Raw genomic sequence first — 17,979 nt, forward strand, 5'->3', positions numbered from 1 at the left:
GCTTACGCTAAAAGAAGAAAAATCCCTGATTTGCCAGCCCCAAACAGCAAGGTGTTCGAAGCTGGCTGGAATGGCCATGCTGGTGATCTCGCTGTCGCTGTTGGCGACCACTCCCTCCGTCGACTGCGGCAGCGGTATGACCGTAGAGGCGGCCGGCTGCGGGATGGACGCGCAGGTGATGGGTGTTCCCGATGGCACGTCCTGGGAGGACGGGTGCAGACGCTGCAATGAGGCCCTCGCCTTGAAAGGAGTATTCGATCCGTGCGGTGGCTCTGGCTGGTGCGCCCTGCCGACTGATCGGTTCGGCCGCACCACGTATGGCGTCTGGCTTAAGGCGCACTCCGCTCCCTCGCCGCCGCCATCGCCGCCGCCTCTGGCGCCAGAAGAGCCGCTCTCGCGCGACGCTCTCTACCTCGCCGCCGCCGCACTCGCCGCCACCGCCGCCACCGCCGCTGCCCTCACCGCCTCAAGCGCACGCAAGAGCGCGGTGGGCTCCACAGCCAGCGCTCGCGACTTCTCAGACAGCACTCAGCTCAGCAAGGAACGTCTGGAATCGGTCCGCTACGCGCAGGCGAGTGTGGACTATGAAAAGCGCAAAGCCTATACGAAACTTCCCAAGTGCAAGGTGACGCCACCACCACAGTCCGATCTTGCTGTGGCCAAGGCTTGCGCGGCGAGGAAGCAGCAGAAGCGGGATTGCGAGAAGGTGGAAAATATGAGCAACACGGACACCAACGCCTCTTCCGATGCCGCGAGCGAGATGCCCGGACCCTCGTCCGCGTGACGGGAATGGAGGGAAAGAAGGTGCATGCCATGTCCATGAGAGTGCCGACTCTACATACTGTCGCATGCCATGCTAACGTTCGGGCGTCGCAGAGCGGTCCGGCGCCACACGCGTGCTGCAACAACATGCACATACATGCACATGCACATGCACATGCACAACATGTCACATGCACATGTCCATGTGCATGCAGAGCGTCGAGACGAGAGAGAGAGAGCCGTGTTGCGGTTGTGCTCACCATGTGTTCGTGTGCAGGTGTTGTGCTCACACATAGCCCAGTCTAGGCTCAAATAGAGATACACGTAATCGCGGTGGAGTCAATGACTGTCAGTCTCCGATATGTCCGTTACATATGTTTTTTATAAGGCGGTTCAAGCATAATTAACGAATCTCCGCAATAAATCACACGCGCAGAACGCGTGCCCGTGCGGCGTGGCGGCGCGAGAGAGGACGGTGCCACAGAGGAGTCGCTCGAGAGAGGCTCATGAGAGAGGGCAGACGGCACCAGAGGGGCCGCAGCCCCATGAGATGCGCTGCACGGGGCGGGAGCGCGCGTGTGATACGCACACACACGCGACTGAACTGTAATCTGTATCGACCGCGAGCAGCAGGGAGCGGTTCCCTCGCTGCTGGCCGCAAGTTGTAGTGGGGGCTTCGTTGATGGCTGCGGGCGAACCACGAGAAGGGAAGGGGGGAGCCCCAGGGGAGGGCGGGCTGGGCTACGCGTCAGGATCAAAAGTCGGCGTCGAGCGTGAACTCGCGGCCGCCACCCTGCTGGCCGCCGCCCATGACGCCCGCCTTTTGGTACTCGCCGACGCGCCGCTCGAAGAAGTTTGTCTTGCCCTGCATCGAGATGAGCTCCATCCAGTCGAACGGGTTGGCCACGCCCCAGTGCGCGCCGACGCCGAGCTCGCCAAGGAGGCGGTCGGCGACAAACTCGATGTACTGCGTCATCAGCCGCGCGTTCATGCCGATGAGCGAGACGGGGAGCGCGTCGGTGACGAAGACGCGCTCGATCTCGACCGCCTCGCGGATGATGTCGAGCACCCGCTCGCGCGGCGGCGGACGCTCCAGCTTGGAGAAGAGCAGGCAGGCGAAGTCGCAGTGCAGCCCCTGCAGCGGTGGGGGCGGCGGGGGGCGTGGTTGGAGACCTCTGAGAGCCGGCCTGGAGCGGCCCGTGAGGGGTGCATACACGTGTGGTGGTGGTGAGGGGGGGGGTGGGGGGGTGAGAGGGGGAGGGGGGGGGGGGGGGACGACAACGGGGGGCTCGGCGGCACGAGGAGAAGTGCGAGGAGAGGCCCCAGGAGAGGGTCAGAGCCGAGCGTGCGGGTGCGTGCGTGCGACAACGACGAGCACAACCTCGGCTGATTCGTCGGAGTAGTGGGGGGGGCGTTCCGGCTGGTGGCTGGCTGGCTCATGACTGGCTCATGACAGAATGTGTGTGCGCGTGCACTGTAGGAGGGGTGAGGGGGGAGAGGAATCTCCACCTTGCGTGCGACGCAGGGCACGGCGCTGATTGCGCCAAAGAGGCGGTCTCGCTCCGACGGGTCCTTGACCTGTGCGTGGGGGGGGAGGGGGACACGGGCCGGGCGGTGAGGAGCGACTCTCGTCCTCAGGTCCTCAGGTTGACCGATCTCTCGACTGTCCAGTGCGTGCGACCGGGACCCGAAGGCTGTGTGGCTGTGTGAAGAGCGTGCGACATCACGCCGGCAGCCTCGACCCAGCCACGCCTCTTCTTCTGAGGACGGCATGGCGCCGCCGTTGGGGTGCAGGGGGTGGGGGCGACTTCCGCGAGATGGGCCCATCTGAGATGGGCCCATCTACCCATCTCGAGATGGGCACATCTAGGGCCCTCGCGAGAGTGTCGATGAGGAGAGAGTATGTCTCCGAGTGGATGTTCTCCATCGCGAGCTGGAAGCCGTAGAAGCAGCGCGCCTCGGGCAGCTGCAAGCGCGCGGGGCGCGGGGGGGGGGGGGGGGGAACTGCTGCTTGGGGCTGCCGGGGTGGAAGGTTTGGCTGCTTGCAGCCAGGTGGTGCCAGGAGGTGTGGGGCGGCGCGAGGCGGCGGCGAGGGGCGCCGGACGCGGCGGCGGCGCGGGGAGAGAGGCTGGGCGAGGGGGCAGCGCACCTTGATGTCGCGGCAGAAGCGCTCCGCGAGGTTCTCGACCACAATGCCGTCGGACGAGGCGAAGAAGGCGAGGACATGCGTGATGAAGTGCCGCTCGTCCGCAGTCAGCCGCTCCCAGTCCTTGCGGTCCGGGCCGAGGTCGATCTCCTCCGCCGTCCAGAACGACGCCTCGTGCTGCTTGTACATCTGCCAGATGTCGGCGTGCTGGATCGGAAACAGCACAAAGCGCGAGTCCGTCTCACGGCACATTGGCTCGACAAAGTCGTCGCCCACCGGAACCCCCTGCGGCGGCGGCGATGCGTCGCACGCCGCCGCGCCAGCGTCGCCTGCCGCGCCAGCCTGAGACGCCGCCTCATCGCAAGCCGACGCCGCCGCCACACTGCTGCCCTCTGGCGACGACCAGCCTTCGCCGCTCGACCATCTCACGTCGGCGCGCGGCGCAGCACGGCGAGGATAACGGGGCGGCTCCGGGTGCATCGGGGCCCCACCTGGCAGCGTGGAGGCACCTGCCGCCGCGACGGTCGCCGCGGTCACGAGCTTTCTGTACATAATCACGGCTATCAGGGAGGTGGCGCGAGTCGCGCTTGGAGAGGCGATCTGCCTGGAAGTTTCGCGTTTCTTTTCTTGAGAATGAAGCATTGGAGAGAGAGAGAGAGAGAGAGAGAGAGAGAGAGGCATTGGAGAGTGTGGTGGCGGTTCACGATGCAATCTATGATGCTCGCGATGGACTGAGAACGATGCAATCTATGACGGGCAAAGAACGATGGACTGAGAGACAGGGACGGATTCACGTGTCAGTTCACGTGAGACTGAGACGACTCAACGTGACGCCCAGACGAACGCCTGCCTGATTTTCTTTTCCGCCTCCAGCCCACATGGATCATGGTACTCTCCTAAGCTGTGAATCAGACGCACTTACCTCGCTCGTTGCTCTTCTTTCCTCTTTCTATGTGTGTGTGTGTGTGTGTGTACTCACTCCGCTCTTTCTATCTCTCTCCTCTCTGTTAGGTGCCTATAAGGGCTTCCAGTATCGGACCTTCAGAGAGAGAGAGACTGGGGCCGATCGAACTTGACTTGTTCGGAGGAGGAATCCGGCCAGCACGGGTACAAAGAGGGGTACCCGGAGAATCCCCAGCTGCGGAAACGTAGTGTCGCTCAAGAGGTGCGATGGGAGTGTAAGGTGCCTACATGGGCTTCCAGTATCGGACCTTCAAGACATGCCTTTTGGCCGGTGGCCTCTCCCTTCTGCCTCCTTTCTCCCAGTAAGCTAAAATCCGAGCGAAAAACACGCCGAAATGCTGCCGACTGCAGTCACGAGCGTGCTGGGCTTGGACGTGTACGTGCGCGGCTGCCCGGGAATGGGCACGAGGTGGTTTGAGCGCGTGCTGCCGTGCCTATTTGAATCTCCGGTGCAGGTCTTCGCGCGCGAGAAGCACAGCGGATGCACCATCCGATCTGCATCCGACCCGAACATTTCGTCCAAGCTCCTCCACCCGCGGTGTCGATCCAGTTGCATCCACGCTGTGATAGCTCGGCATCCGATGACGTTGAAGCGGCGCGATCGGCACTCGATGCTGGTGTGGGAAGCGTACTATGGGGCGTGGATGCAAATGCGGCACGCCAATGTGAGGTTCTTCCGCTTCGAGGATCTCATCAGTCGCGGCTGCACTGCGACACGCTCAGACCCCGTAATCGCACGACGATACAAAACCTTTCGTTCCGACGTGGCGCCCTCCAACGAGGGCGTGTGGAGGTTCTGGAATTACAGCAGCTATGCCGTCAGATGATGCATGCTCGTGTGTGTACGCGTCGGCGTGCGCGGGCCTTTCGGCCGAGAATAAGTTACTCATGCGCATGCGCGTGCGCATCCCGCCATGCACTGGACCCCGAAATCAGCAGGTGTGTCGAGGGGAGAGCGTGTGTGAATCTCTGTGGAACTAATTGATCCTAACGGGAGATGAGACGTGGTTTTGGGGGCGCCTCATATCGACACTGGCGTGAACAGCGGGTCTAGCCTTTTATGGGGTGAGAGCTTACGCCAGTGACCATAAAAACCGTCCCCGGAACCCCCCAGAGAGATCAGCCGTGAAGGGTGAAGCGTGATGTTCATATTGCCCGTGGTAGTCGCCCCGCCGCCGGACTGCGGACAGATGTGAGCGCGGGAGCGCGGCGCAGCTGCGAGAGTGCGCGGCCCGGCTGGTGGTACACGCCGCGCCCCGGGACGCTCGAAGCTCGTGTGCTCAACGTGTGAGTAGGCGCTCTATATCCCGTATGCGCGTGAATTTGACGGGCGAACGTGTCCAAGGTTTTTAGCATTTGGGTGAATGTTTGGGCGATCACCTAAGATACGGAGCCGGCTGGCTGCACGAGGGGTGCACTGCAGACTGCACGCGGGCAGCAGATTGAGGCGTGAGAGATCGCGCGTACACCACACGATTGGAGTTTGGACACGTCTCCTCTGGGATGACTCGAAACGCTGTGTGTGTGTAGGTGTCGCCCTCGAGATGCCGGCCCTAGTCACCGACCCACAAATGGGGCAAGGAGGGAGGGCCGAGCACGCAAACAGTCGGGAACCAAAGCGACATAAGATGGAACGGCGGGGGTAAACGAAGAGACCAAGGGTGATGGTGATGGCCGTGCCTCATTGGAAACAGCCGGTGGTGATGGCCCGCCTCATCGGAAGCGACAGCCGGTGGTGATGGCCGCGCCTCATCGGAAGCGACAGCCAAACGGCTCGCGAGTGGTACTCGAAAAGCGATGGCGCAAGAGGCGACGGCAACGGCGGCGATGGCGGCGATGGCCGTGCTCAACGCACGTGTGCAGCACACAAGGCGGCTGCTGAGCGATGCTCCGTGAGCGACGGCGCGAGAGGCGAGGTGGCACGAACGGCGAGAACGGCAGCGAAGACGACCATGCGCCAGAAGAGAGATATTGAAAGAGAGCGAGAGAGAGAGAGAGACGACATGACACGGAGTGTCACTTGTAATTGCTAATGGGAGAGAGAGAGAGAGAGAGAGAGAGAGAGAGAGAGAGAGAGAGAGAGAGAGAGAGAGAGAGAGAGAGAGACTAACCCCTAACCGCGATGACACGCTGAGTTTGCAAGGTAAGGCTAAGGGGAATGATCAGAATGGCGAGGCTCGGAATGCGTTCTTAGAATGTTCAGAACACCGGCCACTGGGCCCGCCGGAGGCGCTGAGACACGGAGCCTCTCTCGGCACTAGCAGCAGACACAGGCACAGGGGACAGTGCGGACGCGGCTCATCAGTCCTCCCTCAGTAGCGAACAGCTTATATTGCAATACGGGACAGCCACCCACTCAAAGCACTCACCACACGATTATGCCGCTTCCTATTCGCCATCCTCTTCAAAGCCGACAATGGCTTCGTCCGCCGCCTTTTTCTCTGCCGTGCGGTACGCCTTGAGTGCCAGGTAGGTTCTGCTTGCCGCAGTTGTCGTACAGCTCCTCGAGCTCGACCCAGCGCGTATCAATGAAGCCGTCGTCATTCTGGTCCTCTCCAAACTTGCCGCGGGTGAGGTAGCACAGCGACGTCTCCGCCGCGGCCAGCTCATTGCGCCGCTTCTTCCCGCCACGAGCTGCTCACGGTCGGCGAAGCGCATGCCAATCACCTCCTTGATCTCGAAGCAGTATGTCGGCACGACCGCGTCGTCTCCTCTGCCGTCGGCGAGGCGCGCCACGCGCTCCGCCGTGGGCCGCCTTCTCGCTTCTGGCATTTGCAGCGGGTACACATGGTGCGGCGCGCATACTTGAGCACACCGTGGTTGGTGCAGTTGGCGCACGTGCCTGCGGGAAGGGCGCCATAGCGACGCGCGCGCTCCGGGTGCATGTGTTTTTCGGGTATACCTGAGAATTCTCGGGTATACCCGGCCGCCCGGGGGTCGGTCCGAGGGTGTCCCAGGAATGAGCAACAACAAACACATGCACATGCACAACATGCGCATGTGCATGCACATGTGCATGCAGTCATAACAGACCCTAGTTGCCGTTCCTGCAAAGTAACTCAGATGTCCCGGGGGGTCACGCTGAATCTCGGAGTATCTCCGAAGCCACTCCCTTGCCCTTTCAAGCGCTCCTTGCCATCCCAGCCGAGAGTCTCCTGCCGCGTCCAGCACTCCGTCCGCAGCCATGCTCTCTCTCATCTCCATCGTCAACGGCGCTCCCGTCCCGGCGGCCAGCACGCGCTCCAACGCTCGCGCTCTCGCCGGATGGCAGGCGTACATGAACCAAGGCATCGAGACGGGCGCCGCCTACGCCAACGCCGGTGCCTCCGGCGACGACGTCTTACTCCAAGACCTCAACGCAGAGACGGCCGACAAGTTTGATAGCCTGAACAGCGGCAAGACGACGGCCGGGTCGCCCGCTGTCATCGCCGACGGCCAGCTCAGCGACGGCATCCTCACGGCAGTCAACCAGCTCACGTCGGCGCTCGGCTCCCCGGCCTCCTCGCCATCCTCAGCCGCCGCCGCCGTGGACGAGAAGGCCTCCGAGCCGCCGCACGGCGCGAGCTGGCAGGACTACATGATGCAGGGCATCCAGACCGGCATCGAGTTTGCCAGCGCGGGCGCCGGCGTCGCCTCCGGCACCACCGACCCGTCCACCGACTTTGGCGCCCTCTCGGCGCAGACCGCCGACCACTTCGACGCGCTGAACCACAAGGGCGGCGCGGCGGCGGAGGATGCAGCACCGCCCGCGGAGAAGCAGGCGGAGTGGTCGCCGAGCGGCACGTACAACTACGGCGGCGCGGCCTACGGGCAGCCCTACCAGCAGGGCTACCCGCAGTACCAGCAGCAGGGGGGCTACCAGGCTGGCGCGCAGGGCTGGGGGCAGCCGCAGCAAGCGCAGGCCGCCGCCTCGGCCGGCGCCGCCGCCGAGAAGAAGCCCTACGTGCCCAAGAGCGAGCTGGGCAAGGCGGTTGGCCGCCTCTCGGTGGCCCTGCCCAACGCCATCCTCGGCGGGCTCACCGGCGCGCTCACGGGCGGCATCCAGACGGTGGCGGACACGGCGGGCGTGCAGGTCCCCCCGCCCCCGGCCGCCGTGCACCCGAGCGACGTTGCGCAGAGCAGCCAGGCAGCACCCGCAGCAGCCGGCCAGAACGACGGGTGGGGCGAGGCTGCGGCCGCTGAGCCCGCCGCAGCTGCCGAGGACGAGTGGGGCAGGGCGTGAGACTAGAGGAGCCAACACCCACCGGCCGCAGAGTAACTTCCGGAGCGCTGTTGGTGAACCGCGTGGACCGTTGTAGTGTCGGATTTGTTTTGTTAATATCGCGCAACAATCTCAGAAAGCCCCCCCCTGACTGCACTCCCACCAAGTGCCACATCAGATATGCGTTTGAGGTTCGAAGATGCTAGGATTGCGAGGAGCTCACCACAAACAACCCTAACTTCTAACCACAGTGAGCGTGCTGTGCGTGGCTGTCGGGGACTCCGTGCGGCTGCGCGATGCGGTTTGCCTTGGCCTGCATACACGTTTCCGGAAACCAAAAAGGAAACGAGAGGGTCCCGAGCACTTTTCGTTTCCGGAAATTTCCAGGGAAACCAGAGGGTGTTTGGAGCTCCATTCTGGCAACTCTCGAGTTTCCCTGAGTCTGAGAGCTGGTCTGGGGCAAAATCTGAGGCGGAACCGAGGAAACCGGCAAACTACCCGGGTATTTTCCAGGTATGTATGTATCTAAGGAGACGGTTCAACTTGGCGGCCGCTTGGTGGGGGGAGCCGCTTTGGCCGTGTACGCGTGTGTCGGGGGCAGGCGATCCAAGCACTGGCGATCCGTCGCCCCATGGCGTCGGCCGAGCTGCTCGCTGGCCACGTGCTCGTGCGCGGACGAGGTTGAGAAGCAGCTGGCGGAGCAGAGCCTGGCCGTACAAAGATCAGAGGCCAAAGCGGAAGCCGAGGCCACCTGAGTCGTCGGACGGATTGACGCCCTCGACAATCCACGAGTACAAAGCTGGGCGACACAAAGGAGGATGTACAGACTCTCCGTGCTCAGGTGGCGGAGGTGCTGGAGCACGTGGCAAAGCTCAACGCCGCGAATCAGATCATCGAAGCGCTGCAGACGCAGGTGACGATGCTGCAGGCCCGTGTGGCGGAGCTCGAGCGCCGGCCTAAGCTGTCTGGGAGCGACACCTCGCGGCCAGCCACCTGCGACGAGACGGAGGCGAGGGTCGAGGCGCTCCGCGAGTTTCGGCGGAAGGGCCACGGCTGCAGCGTGGCGCGCGCGGCAGGGTACTCGTGCGTCGAGGCAAGGGCGGTGGGCTACTCGCTGCAGGAGGCAACGGGCTACTCAATCAGCGAGGCCAGGGCGGCGGGCTACTCGCTGCAGGATATTAAGGCGGCGGGCTACTCGTGCAGTAAGGCGAAGGAGGCGGGCTACTCGCTCAAGGAGACGAAGGCGGTGGGCTACTCGTGCAGCGACGCAAAGGAGGCGGGCTACTCGCTCAAAGGAGGGGGCGTGGCTGGCTATCCGTTTGAACACAACGCATGGACACTGCCACGTTACAACCAAAGTATTCCACCATCACAACCGGTGGGGATGACTTTGAAATATGCCGGCTACCACATGAGTTAATTCGCATTATTGGAGTGGTGCATAAACTTGGGTTTCGGAGAAAGGCGCGAGGGGCTTTTCAATGAGGGGCTCGGGGCCCGAGGGCGCACACGATCCCACCGGATGATCTGGCGCCGGATGCAGATTCATGGGCGCAGCCCTCGACATGCAAAGGAAGCTCGATGGTAGTACACAGGATTGAGACAACCGGCCAGGGCGGGGTTGACGGCGACGTCGAGGACCTCTGGCCTTTTAATCTTCACTTGCGCGCCTTGCGCATCTTGGCGGCGAGGAGGACCGCGACAGCCGCCACGCCCAACGGCGAGGCCAGCGCGAAGGCGGCGAAACCGGCGGAGACGGCGAGGTCGCCGACAAGGAAGGCGGCAGGGAGGAGCGGGGCGGGGAGGGCCGCCTTTAGGTGCTTCGGGTGGGCCTTGGTGACGAGCGGCTCAATGAGCGCGTCGTAGTACGCCTGTGTGTGAGGCTCCCATACTCTTTCAGACTCGGGATGAGGAGGGCAGAGGAGGTGCTAACAGGCGAGGCGAGGCGCGCCTGCGCGGTCTCCGGGAAGAGGTACGAGAGCAGATTGGAGAGCGAGAGCGGGAGCGGTACGAGGTAGGAGGAGAGCATGTACTCGGCGACCCACTCGGGGTAGGTGGAGGCGAGCACGCCGCCTTGAGTGAGGATCTTGCCCGAGGTGGTGAGCGGGTTGATCACCTCGCCCACCGAGGCGACGACGCGCGACACCTCGGACTCGCCGAGCTTGGAGCCGGCCGCGACCATGCGCGCGGGGACGAACTGCGGCAGGGAAGGGTGTGGTGGGAGGTTGTGGGAGGTGGGAGGAGGCGGGAGGGCGGTGGGAGAAGGGAGGAAGGGGGTTAGCATCAGTCGCGCCTTTCCGTCCACCTCCAGCACATGATCGGGGGTGAGGGAGAGTATGCCGTTGGCGTGCTCGAGCTCGAGGAGGGCCGACTTGAAGGTGGCCTGGCGGCAAGACGGGCTGGGTGTGGAGATTGGTTGAGGCGAGAGGGTGGCGGCGCGGGTATTTGTGGTAACGGCGAGAGGGTGGTACAGCGGGCTCGGTGGCACGGTGGCCTCGCGATGCTGGTTGACGATGACGCGGGCGACTGATGAGGGGCCGTCCATGACGAGGTCGCCTGCCTTGAGCGAGGCCATCGGCACTCGCTCCCCCGACGGGAGGAGGGCGAGGGTGTCACGGGCGAAGCAGGGGTCGTCCGAGGGGCACTCCCCCCCCTCGAGAACAGTCTCCTTGAAGTAGTCGTCGGGGTCTTGGCCCAAGAAAGCGGCCCCGAGTTGGACTTGCGCAGTCGATTTCTGTGCGCACGGGTGGTAGGGGTGAGAGATCGGGAAGGGGGCCGCGAGTAGGGGAGAGGTGCCGCGCACAAACTCATCCTCACATTTGCAAATGATTTCAAGGCCGGGGTCAGTCGCTGAGGTCGCGCCATTCTCGCAGAGGCATTCAAGCAGGTCGGCGCCAAAGAGTTCTTCCCACCCGGAGCCATCGTTGCAAAGGTCTCCGAAATTTCCGCCGCCGTCGCCGCACTTCGGCGGGCAGGTGCCGTCGATGGCGTCGTCAAAATAAGCGCACCCGGAGCACATGAAGCAGTTCATTGCGGTATCGCAGTAGTTGTCGTCGCTGCAATCCGAGTGCGATGAGCAAGCTCCAGCCCTGGGCGACACACTTGTCTCGGCCGACGCATGTTTCATCGCCACGAGGGCCCTCGCCAACTGCTGTTGGACGAGGGCGTCAGCCGACTCGGCGAGGCCAAGCACGACGAGAGCCGTGGCAAAGATCATCTTTCCCTCCTGCAGGAACACAGAGGCGTGTGGCGACGGCGACAGCGGCGGCAGCCGGCAAGCGGGCAGTGTAAGGGCGGAGATGCAAGACGATCGTGTGGGGCGGAGTTGGTGTGGAGTGGTGCTGGTGAGCGGGCGGGCGGGTGGATTTGACGAGGGCGGAGCCTTCTAGGCGATGGTGGATGGAACCCCTTTCTTAGCAAGGCCTCTTTCCGAGTCGCCGTCCCAGAAGGAAGAACTAATGAAACGCCGCGGGTCCTCAGATGGACGACGACATGCCTCCACAGGACTCGTTGTGTGTCAGGACTCGTGCATACCCGGGGTTTTCCAGGTATACCCACAAAATACCGCGGTATTTTGCCGCTTTGGCTGATTTTGGGCCCAAACCAGCTGGTATTGCTAAATCTCTCTCTCTCTCTGATTTCAAGAGAAGAAGAGGAGCTCTCTCTCTGATTTCCACGGAGTTTAAAAACAGCTCTCTCTCGGAGTTTCCTCGGGAAACTAAAGAGGAAACGAGAGGGTGCTGAGAGAAACACGGAAAGGAACCGAGACGGGGTGAGCGAGGAAACATGTATGCAGCCTAAGCGTTTGCCAGCAACACTGTCGAAAGTCGGATCCGTCCGGTGGAGCTGGAGGATGAGGGAGTATGTTACTTGAAGAAAACAGCCGACAGAAAAGGCAACACGCCGCAGGTCCCACACTGGCAAAATTCTTCGCCCCCAAATTCTTTTCGCGCACGACCAGTCCCGTGCCTAGTGTCGTGCGAGGGAGTTCGGATTAAAATTCTTTCGCGGGACGTTGTAAAATTCTTTTCGCGCCAGTCCCGTGCCCAGTGTTGTGCGAGGGAGTTGACAGTTGAGTTGTAACTAGTTTCACTCGGATTCACTCCTATGCACCTTCGGTGAGGGTACATTGGCGCGTAAAAGGAGAGTCACGGAATCGCGCGCGCCTCCACCAGAAAGGGCTACGCAGTATCCCTGACATCCCCTGGGATCCTGCCACTGAAGGCGGAGGGTTGGGACTCAAACGGCTTGGGTTGCTACAGGTACGGAGGGGACCTCAACGTCCTGTAGCCGCCCGCGGCGCCGTAAGGGATCGCACCTCGGACCAGATAGAGAGAACCACACCCCAAAGCCAGAGAGTAGGCAGGATAGGGTGGGTGGGGAGAAGAAAGAACTGGTGCAGCCGAAGGGCTGGCGCAGTAGGAAGGAGAGCCTGGCGCGGCCAAGGACGAGGAGCGGCGTCATGGCCAGGTGAGCAGGAGAGAGCAACGGAAGCCGCGCTCATCAGAGCAGCGAGCGGGCGGGAGCGCCCGACACGCACGGAAGTTCAAACTTCCGTAAAAGATGAAGTAAAAGATGTCCACGGAGAGTCCGTGAAGGATGCAGAGGAAGAAGAAGAGGTAGGAGAAGAGAGGATCTCCGTGAGTCTCCTGCGGGAAACTAGTGGCCTATCACGAGTTAGGGCCCCTACCCCAATCGTTATCGGCGAACTAGTTTCACTCGGATTCACTCCTATGCACCTTCGGTGAGGGTACATTGGCGCGTAAAAGGAGAGTCACGGAATCGCGCGCGCCTCCACCAGGAAGGGCTACGCAGTATCCCTGACATCCCAACGCGCAGTGGAGGAGGAGCGAGGGCAGGTGGCCCGGAAAGCCCAATGAACCCCACAGAAGGGGCAACTGGCCGTGGCATGGAGCCACAGAGGCGACAGCCAAATCACGAGAGGGGTGAGGCCGGTCGCCGAGCGTCCAGAGGCCGCCGGGAATCGAGCCACCACCGTCAAGGCGGCGAGGGAGAAAGCACCACCCCACACCGCCGTCGAGGCGGCGAGGGAGAAGCCTAAGAGAGAGGCGGAGGCAGGAGCCGAGAGCCGGCCACCACTCCGCGCCGCCGTCGAGGCGGCGACGGAGAAGCCTAGAGAGAGGCGGAGGCGGCAGCCGAGAGCCGACCGTCACTCCGCGCCGCCGACAGGGCGGCGAGGGAGACGCCCAGAGAGAGAAGAGAGAGGCACGCCACGAGTTGAGATGCAACAGCATTCCTCAGAGCGGGCTGTGGAGCCACCGACTCAGGTCTCCAGGTGGACGAGGCCGCTGTGGCAGGGCCGAGGCGACCGCAGAGCATCGCAGGCAAGCAGATGAGGCCATCGCCCATCGTGCACTGCTGCCAAGGACAGTCGCCAGCAACAGCAACAATGGCGCAGACGCACAGATCCTGCACGGAGAAGAAAGAACTGATACAGCCGAAGGGCTGGCGCAGTAGGAAGGAGAGCCTGGCGCGGCCAAGGACGAGGAGCGGCGTCATGGCCAGGTGAGCAGGAGAGAGCAGCGGAAGCCGCGCTCATCAGAGCAGCGAGCGGGCGGGAGCGCCCGACACGCACGGAAGTTCAAACTTCCGTAAAAGATGAAGTAAAAGATGTCCACGGAGAGTCCGTGAAGGATGCAGAGGAAGAAGAAGAGGTAGGAGAAGAGAGGATCTCCGTGAGTCTCCTGCGGGAAACTAGTGGCCTATCACGAGTTAGGGCCCCTACCCCAATCGTTATCGGCGAAAATCTTTTCGCGCCAGAGAGCGCGCCGAGAGGGGTACATCCGATAGCCTGCCGCCGCGGTGCGACATGGCCGACCCGCTCGCCGTCTACGGCCGAGTCTGGGCCCTCTCCAACCTCGCGCTGCACGTCACCTTTCACGGCGGCTCCCTGGCCGGGCTCTTGCAGTCGGGCTGGGCGCAGCGGGCCTTTACCGTCCTTGCAGCAGCCTCTGCTGTCGCGCCAAGCAACGGACGCCTCCTCGTCGCCGCTCACGCCGCCTCCATCTGGCAGTTCTCGCAGATGCTTCCCGCCGTCTTCGACGCTGACTGCTGGGCGGTGCACCACGACGCAGCCTTCCTCTTGTCCGCGGCAGCCGTGGCGGTCGGCAGCCCGAGGCTCCTGCTGCAGGCGTGGACAGGAGAGGAGCGCGCGGCGGTGTTTGCGGGCCTGTCCCAGTGCCTGCGCGTCCAGGCGGCGCTGTGGTACGGAGGTGCCTTCTTCTGGAAGCTCAACCGCGCCTTCTTTGAGCCGTCCAACTGCCCGGCCCTCTTCTTCCTGCAGCTCGTCGACTACTGGCTGCCCGTGCCGCTGCCCGATTCCGCGCTTAGCTTCATTGCGAGGTCGGCCCCGCACGTCACCGAGGCGGTCGAGGGCGGGCTCGCCGCAATGATCTGGCTCCCCGGCTTCGAGCGCGCGGCCGTCGTGCTCGGCGGCCTGAGAGAAGCCCCACACCGGGACCACCGCCACCTTTGTGACGCCTTCCCTCTGTCTAGGCGTCCTCCTGCACTGGCTCATCGGCATCACTCCGCCCCCACACAACATCGCCTCGTACGGCACGCGCTGCGTCAGCCGCTACGTCGCGCTGCTCCCGCACGAGTCCGTCGCCGTGCACGCGCGTCTTGCCAGCCTGCTGCGCGGCAGCGCGTCCACCTCCACCGCCGCAGCCGCCGCCGCCGCCGCCGCAGTTTTCGCGGCGCACGTCCACGTCGCCTACCTCTTCGGCAATGGCTCGGACCACAACTTTGGCTCGGACCACAACTTTGGCGGCGCGACGAGCGCCCTCGCCAAGCTTGCGCCGGAGGCGTCGGGCGGCGCCGACTGGCACTTGCCGCATCTCGCCGCGCTCTCCCTCTTCTTCAGCGCCGCCGCCGCCCTGCCCGGCATGATCGCCCCTCCGCCGCCTCGCGCCGCCGCCCCTGCCGCGGCGCCGTGGCTACGCCGGCTGGTCCTCGCCGAGGGCTTTCTCTTCGTGTTTGGGCTCCCCCTCCTCGGGCTCGCCGACGACTTCCCGCCCAAGCCCTTCTCCAACCTGCGCGTGCACGGGGGCAGCAACCACCTCGTGGTGCCGACCGACCTGCTAGGCCGCCTACTGCCGACCGTCCCGTCGGACGTCGTCCTCGTCGAGCGGTGCAGCTCGGCGTGGATCAACGCCCTCCTACCTTGCGAGCTCACCCACCACCTTACGCCCAGCGCGCGCGAGCTCCTCCGGCGCGTGGGCCATTCGGGGCGTGTGATTGGGCCTGCCTTCGGACGAAACGTCAGCCCGCTGTTGACCATGCGCAACGGCGAGGGAGGCCCTTTTCTGAGGTACACGCTGCCAACCTTCGAGCTGCGCCGCGTGCTCGCCGAGGCGCGCGCGCGCGGAGAGGCGTTCCGCATCGACTACCGCCGCCTGCCCCGGGGCTACAGCGCGGACGCGGCGGGGCGGCAGGCCCTCGTCGCCACGCTGCCGCTCACGACGCTCGTCGAGCGAGGCGGAACCTCCCCTCCCAGCTGCACCGTGCGGCGCGGTAACTGGTTCTCGGCCCGGTGCACGCCCGACGAGCCGGCGCTGCAGCCGCCACCACAGGCGTGGGCGCAGAGGCTGCTCATGTTTTGGCCGAATGTGTGGCTGGACGAGCAGACGGACGCGCACAGCGGCTACTGCTTTTACGAGTAGAAAAAGGCACAATATGAGGCGCGTACACGCGAGAGGAACATGCTGTGATTCACCACAGACCACACATCCTCGAGCCTGCCCCAGGAATCCTGCGTGTGGTGGTGTGTGCGTGCACAGTGTGTCTCGAGGTTCATCCCACGCTAATCCTGCGCGCGCCATGCACTTGGTGGCATCTTTTGACCGCGCAAGATAAAAGGGTGTCCTAAGGGCTCTGCTCGCAAGGCGCCCGCGTCGCAGACGCGGTACCATTGACAAATCTGCAATATACCCCCACACGAACAAATAGCAAAATCCGAATACCGTGCACGAACTGCGTGATGTCGGACCCAAGCCTTCAGCTGGTGCCAAGACATTCGTAAAATTGAAGCCAAATCCGTGCTTTCGGACTGAGGGAAAGCCGCTGATCGAGCCCAGCGTGCCCGCGGCCGCCTCCCGCGCAGCACCGCCGCTGGGGACGACACGCTGCGGATTCGGATCGAGCCCATGGAGGAGGAGGGCGCGGTCGGCCAGCGCAGCAGGCGGAGTCCCTCCCCGCGCCGGAGCCCCCTGCAGTCGAGGGAGTCCTCGTTGGCGATGAAGGTGGCGACATCGAATCGCGGCCGACACACGTCACGTGGGAGGAATGGGCGATGAGCGGGAACGATGCGCGCTACGACGCCGACTCCGCCGTGCTCGTGGCCGCCAAGCAGAAAGCCGCGCTCCAGGAGCACGCCAAGATGCAATGGCTCGCTTGCTTCGATTCAGCTCTCTCGGCAGCAGAAGTGGGGCTGGAGCGGGTGGGGGTGGATGCCGATTGAGGGAGAGCGTCTCCAACTGCGCCCTGTGGCAGCTGCGCCCTGTGGCAGCTAGTCGAGGGACTTGGTAGTTGTGACCCCCCTGAGTGAGGACAGGAGAGAGAGAGCGTTTTGTGGTGTTGGTGTACGCAATAACGGGACAGGGTGGTTGTTCTCTCTATCTCCTCTTCTAGCTCTTAGCATGAGCTGCGCCCTGTGTCCGACCCCTTTTGCGCAGCAACACCTTAAACTTTCAGGCCCTCCAAATTCGGGTCGGAGCGTAGCGGAGTGGGCCCCGAGTTTGAAAAGGGCGACGGACGCTTGCGTCCTAGCCTCCAACAACGCCTCCCCGGCGCAGAGGGGCCCCCGGAGGGATGCACAACCGCTCCACGCCACGCCGCTTGCGGCGGTCCTCTTCCCAGCTCCGCTGAGGGCCAACGCGTTATTGTGGCACGAGTCGATGTCATCGCCGTTGCCCCCGCCGCTTCTCGCCTGGTTCCGCCGGCACCGCGTCAGCTGGGCCGGCCTGCGCTTCGAAGTCGCCGAGGGCCGCGGCGTCTACGGCGTGGCTGAGGTCGATCTCAACCCGGGCAGCGTGGTCGTCGCCGTGCCAAAGGCGGCGATGCTGACCAGGAAGAATGTGCGTGACGCCAATGCGCTGCACGCGCTGCTCGCGCTCGGGCTGCCGTCCGTCGAGGTCCTCGGCCTCGCCATCGCCCTCGAGCGCGCTGCAGGCAAGAGCAGCAAGTGGCACGCGTACCTGCAGAGCCTGCCGCTGCATGAGCCGCTGCCGCTGCTCTGGTCGGCGGCTGAGCTGCGGATGCTCGCCGGCACTGGGCTGGACGAGACGAGCCAGCGGCGCAAGCGGCGTCTCCTCGAGAACTACCGCAGCGCCGTGGAGGAGTGGGAGGGCGCGGCGCCGCTGCCCTCTTCCGAAGAGTACCTGCGAGCGTGCACGCTGTCGTCGTCGCGCGCCTTTCTCGTCGATGGGGAGCACGGCGAGGGCCTCGTGCCGCTGGCCGACCTACTCAACCACAAGGCGGCTCTCGCCGAAGAGCAGGGCGACGAGGGCGACGAGGGCGACGAGGGCGACGAGGGCGACGAGGGCGACGAGGGCGACGAGGGCGCAGAGCTGCGGTGCGACTGCACGCTGCGCATTCCGCCCGCCGAGGGCGAGGAGGAGGAGGAGGGCGAGGGCGAGGAGGAGGAGGAGGGCGAGGGCGAGGAGGAGGAGGAGGGCGAGGGCGAGGAGGAGGAGGAGGGCGAGGGCGAGGGCGAGGGCGAGGGCGAGGGCGAGGGCGAGGGCGAGGGCGAGGGCGAGGAGGCGGCGCTGGTGGGCACGGCGCGGCCGCTGCGCGCGGGCGAGGAGGTGTGCCACACTTACGGACCGCTGGGCAACTGGGAGCTGCTTGCGGGCTACGGCTTTGCGCTGCCGGCGGTTCTTAGACCGTT

General features: G+C 64.1%; 8 protein-coding genes across 8 annotated transcripts in view; 7 read left to right on the plus strand and 1 right to left on the minus strand.

The window, feature by feature from the left end:
- Nucleotides 1–50: 50 nt before the first annotated feature.
- On the plus strand, nt 51–1,157 carry EMIHUDRAFT_444253 (hypothetical protein). The gene has a single exon (XM_005774921.1). It carries the CDS (start codon nt 71–73, stop codon nt 782–784), a length of 714 nt encoding a protein of 237 aa, XP_005774978.1. The 5' UTR covers nt 51–70; the 3' UTR covers nt 785–1,157.
- On the minus strand, nt 1,128–3,477 carry EMIHUDRAFT_469622 (hypothetical protein). Its single transcript, XM_005774922.1, has 4 exons — nt 2,912–3,477; nt 2,627–2,728; nt 2,272–2,340; nt 1,128–1,897 (listed from the first exon to the last, which is right to left on the minus strand). Exons 1-4 carry the CDS (start codon nt 3,458–3,460, stop codon nt 1,517–1,519), a joined length of 1,101 nt encoding a protein of 366 aa, XP_005774979.1. The 5' UTR covers nt 3,461–3,477; the 3' UTR covers nt 1,128–1,516.
- Nucleotides 3,478–4,206: 729 nt separating this feature from the next.
- EMIHUDRAFT_240233 (hypothetical protein) lies at nt 4,207–4,698 on the plus strand (the record flags this gene model as incomplete). Its single annotated transcript, XM_005774923.1, has 1 exon — nt 4,207–4,698. One exon carries the CDS (start codon nt 4,207–4,209, stop codon nt 4,696–4,698), a length of 492 nt encoding a protein of 163 aa, XP_005774980.1.
- A 2,304-nt stretch (nt 4,699–7,002) lies between these two features.
- Nucleotides 7,003–8,211, plus strand: EMIHUDRAFT_444254 (hypothetical protein). The gene is made up of 2 exons (XM_005774924.1): nt 7,003–7,557; nt 7,795–8,211. Exons 1-2 carry the CDS (start codon nt 7,056–7,058, stop codon nt 8,091–8,093), a joined length of 801 nt encoding a protein of 266 aa, XP_005774981.1. The 5' UTR covers nt 7,003–7,055; the 3' UTR covers nt 8,094–8,211.
- Nucleotides 8,212–8,703: 492 nt separating this feature from the next.
- EMIHUDRAFT_458145 (hypothetical protein) lies at nt 8,704–10,652 on the plus strand (the record flags this gene model as incomplete). Its single annotated transcript, XM_005774925.1, has 6 exons — nt 8,704–8,739; nt 8,914–9,389; nt 9,616–9,943; nt 10,024–10,269; nt 10,366–10,450; nt 10,562–10,652. 3 exons carry the CDS (start codon nt 8,704–8,706, stop codon nt 9,671–9,673), a joined length of 570 nt encoding a protein of 189 aa, XP_005774982.1. The 3' UTR covers nt 9,674–9,943; nt 10,024–10,269; nt 10,366–10,450; nt 10,562–10,652.
- A 288-nt stretch (nt 10,653–10,940) lies between these two features.
- EMIHUDRAFT_368351 (hypothetical protein) lies at nt 10,941–11,476 on the plus strand (the record flags this gene model as incomplete). Its single annotated transcript, XM_005774926.1, has 1 exon — nt 10,941–11,476. A coding segment is annotated over exon 1 (169 nt), but the record flags the coding sequence as incomplete, so codon positions are not given.
- Nucleotides 11,477–13,902: 2,426 nt separating this feature from the next.
- Nucleotides 13,903–15,754, plus strand: EMIHUDRAFT_116698 (hypothetical protein; the record flags this gene model as incomplete). Its single annotated transcript, XM_005774927.1, has 2 exons — nt 13,903–14,305; nt 14,589–15,754. 2 exons carry the CDS (start codon nt 13,903–13,905, stop codon nt 15,752–15,754), a joined length of 1,569 nt encoding a protein of 522 aa, XP_005774984.1.
- Nucleotides 15,755–16,987: 1,233 nt separating this feature from the next.
- Nucleotides 16,988–17,979, plus strand: part of EMIHUDRAFT_116699 (hypothetical protein) — a gene marked incomplete at both ends in the record, with an annotated part of 1,747 nt that continues 755 nt past the window's right edge. Inside the window, one exon of the mRNA XM_005774928.1 lies at nt 16,988–17,965. Within this exon, the coding sequence (XP_005774985.1) occupies nt 16,988–17,965 (978 nt within the window). The remainder of the gene's footprint in view (nt 17,966–17,979) is intronic.

Source organism: Emiliania huxleyi, assembly GCF_000372725.1.
Source record: "Emiliania huxleyi CCMP1516 unplaced genomic scaffold EMIHUscaffold_304, whole genome shotgun sequence".
NCBI lineage: Eukaryota > Haptophyta > Isochrysidales > Noelaerhabdaceae > Emiliania > Emiliania huxleyi.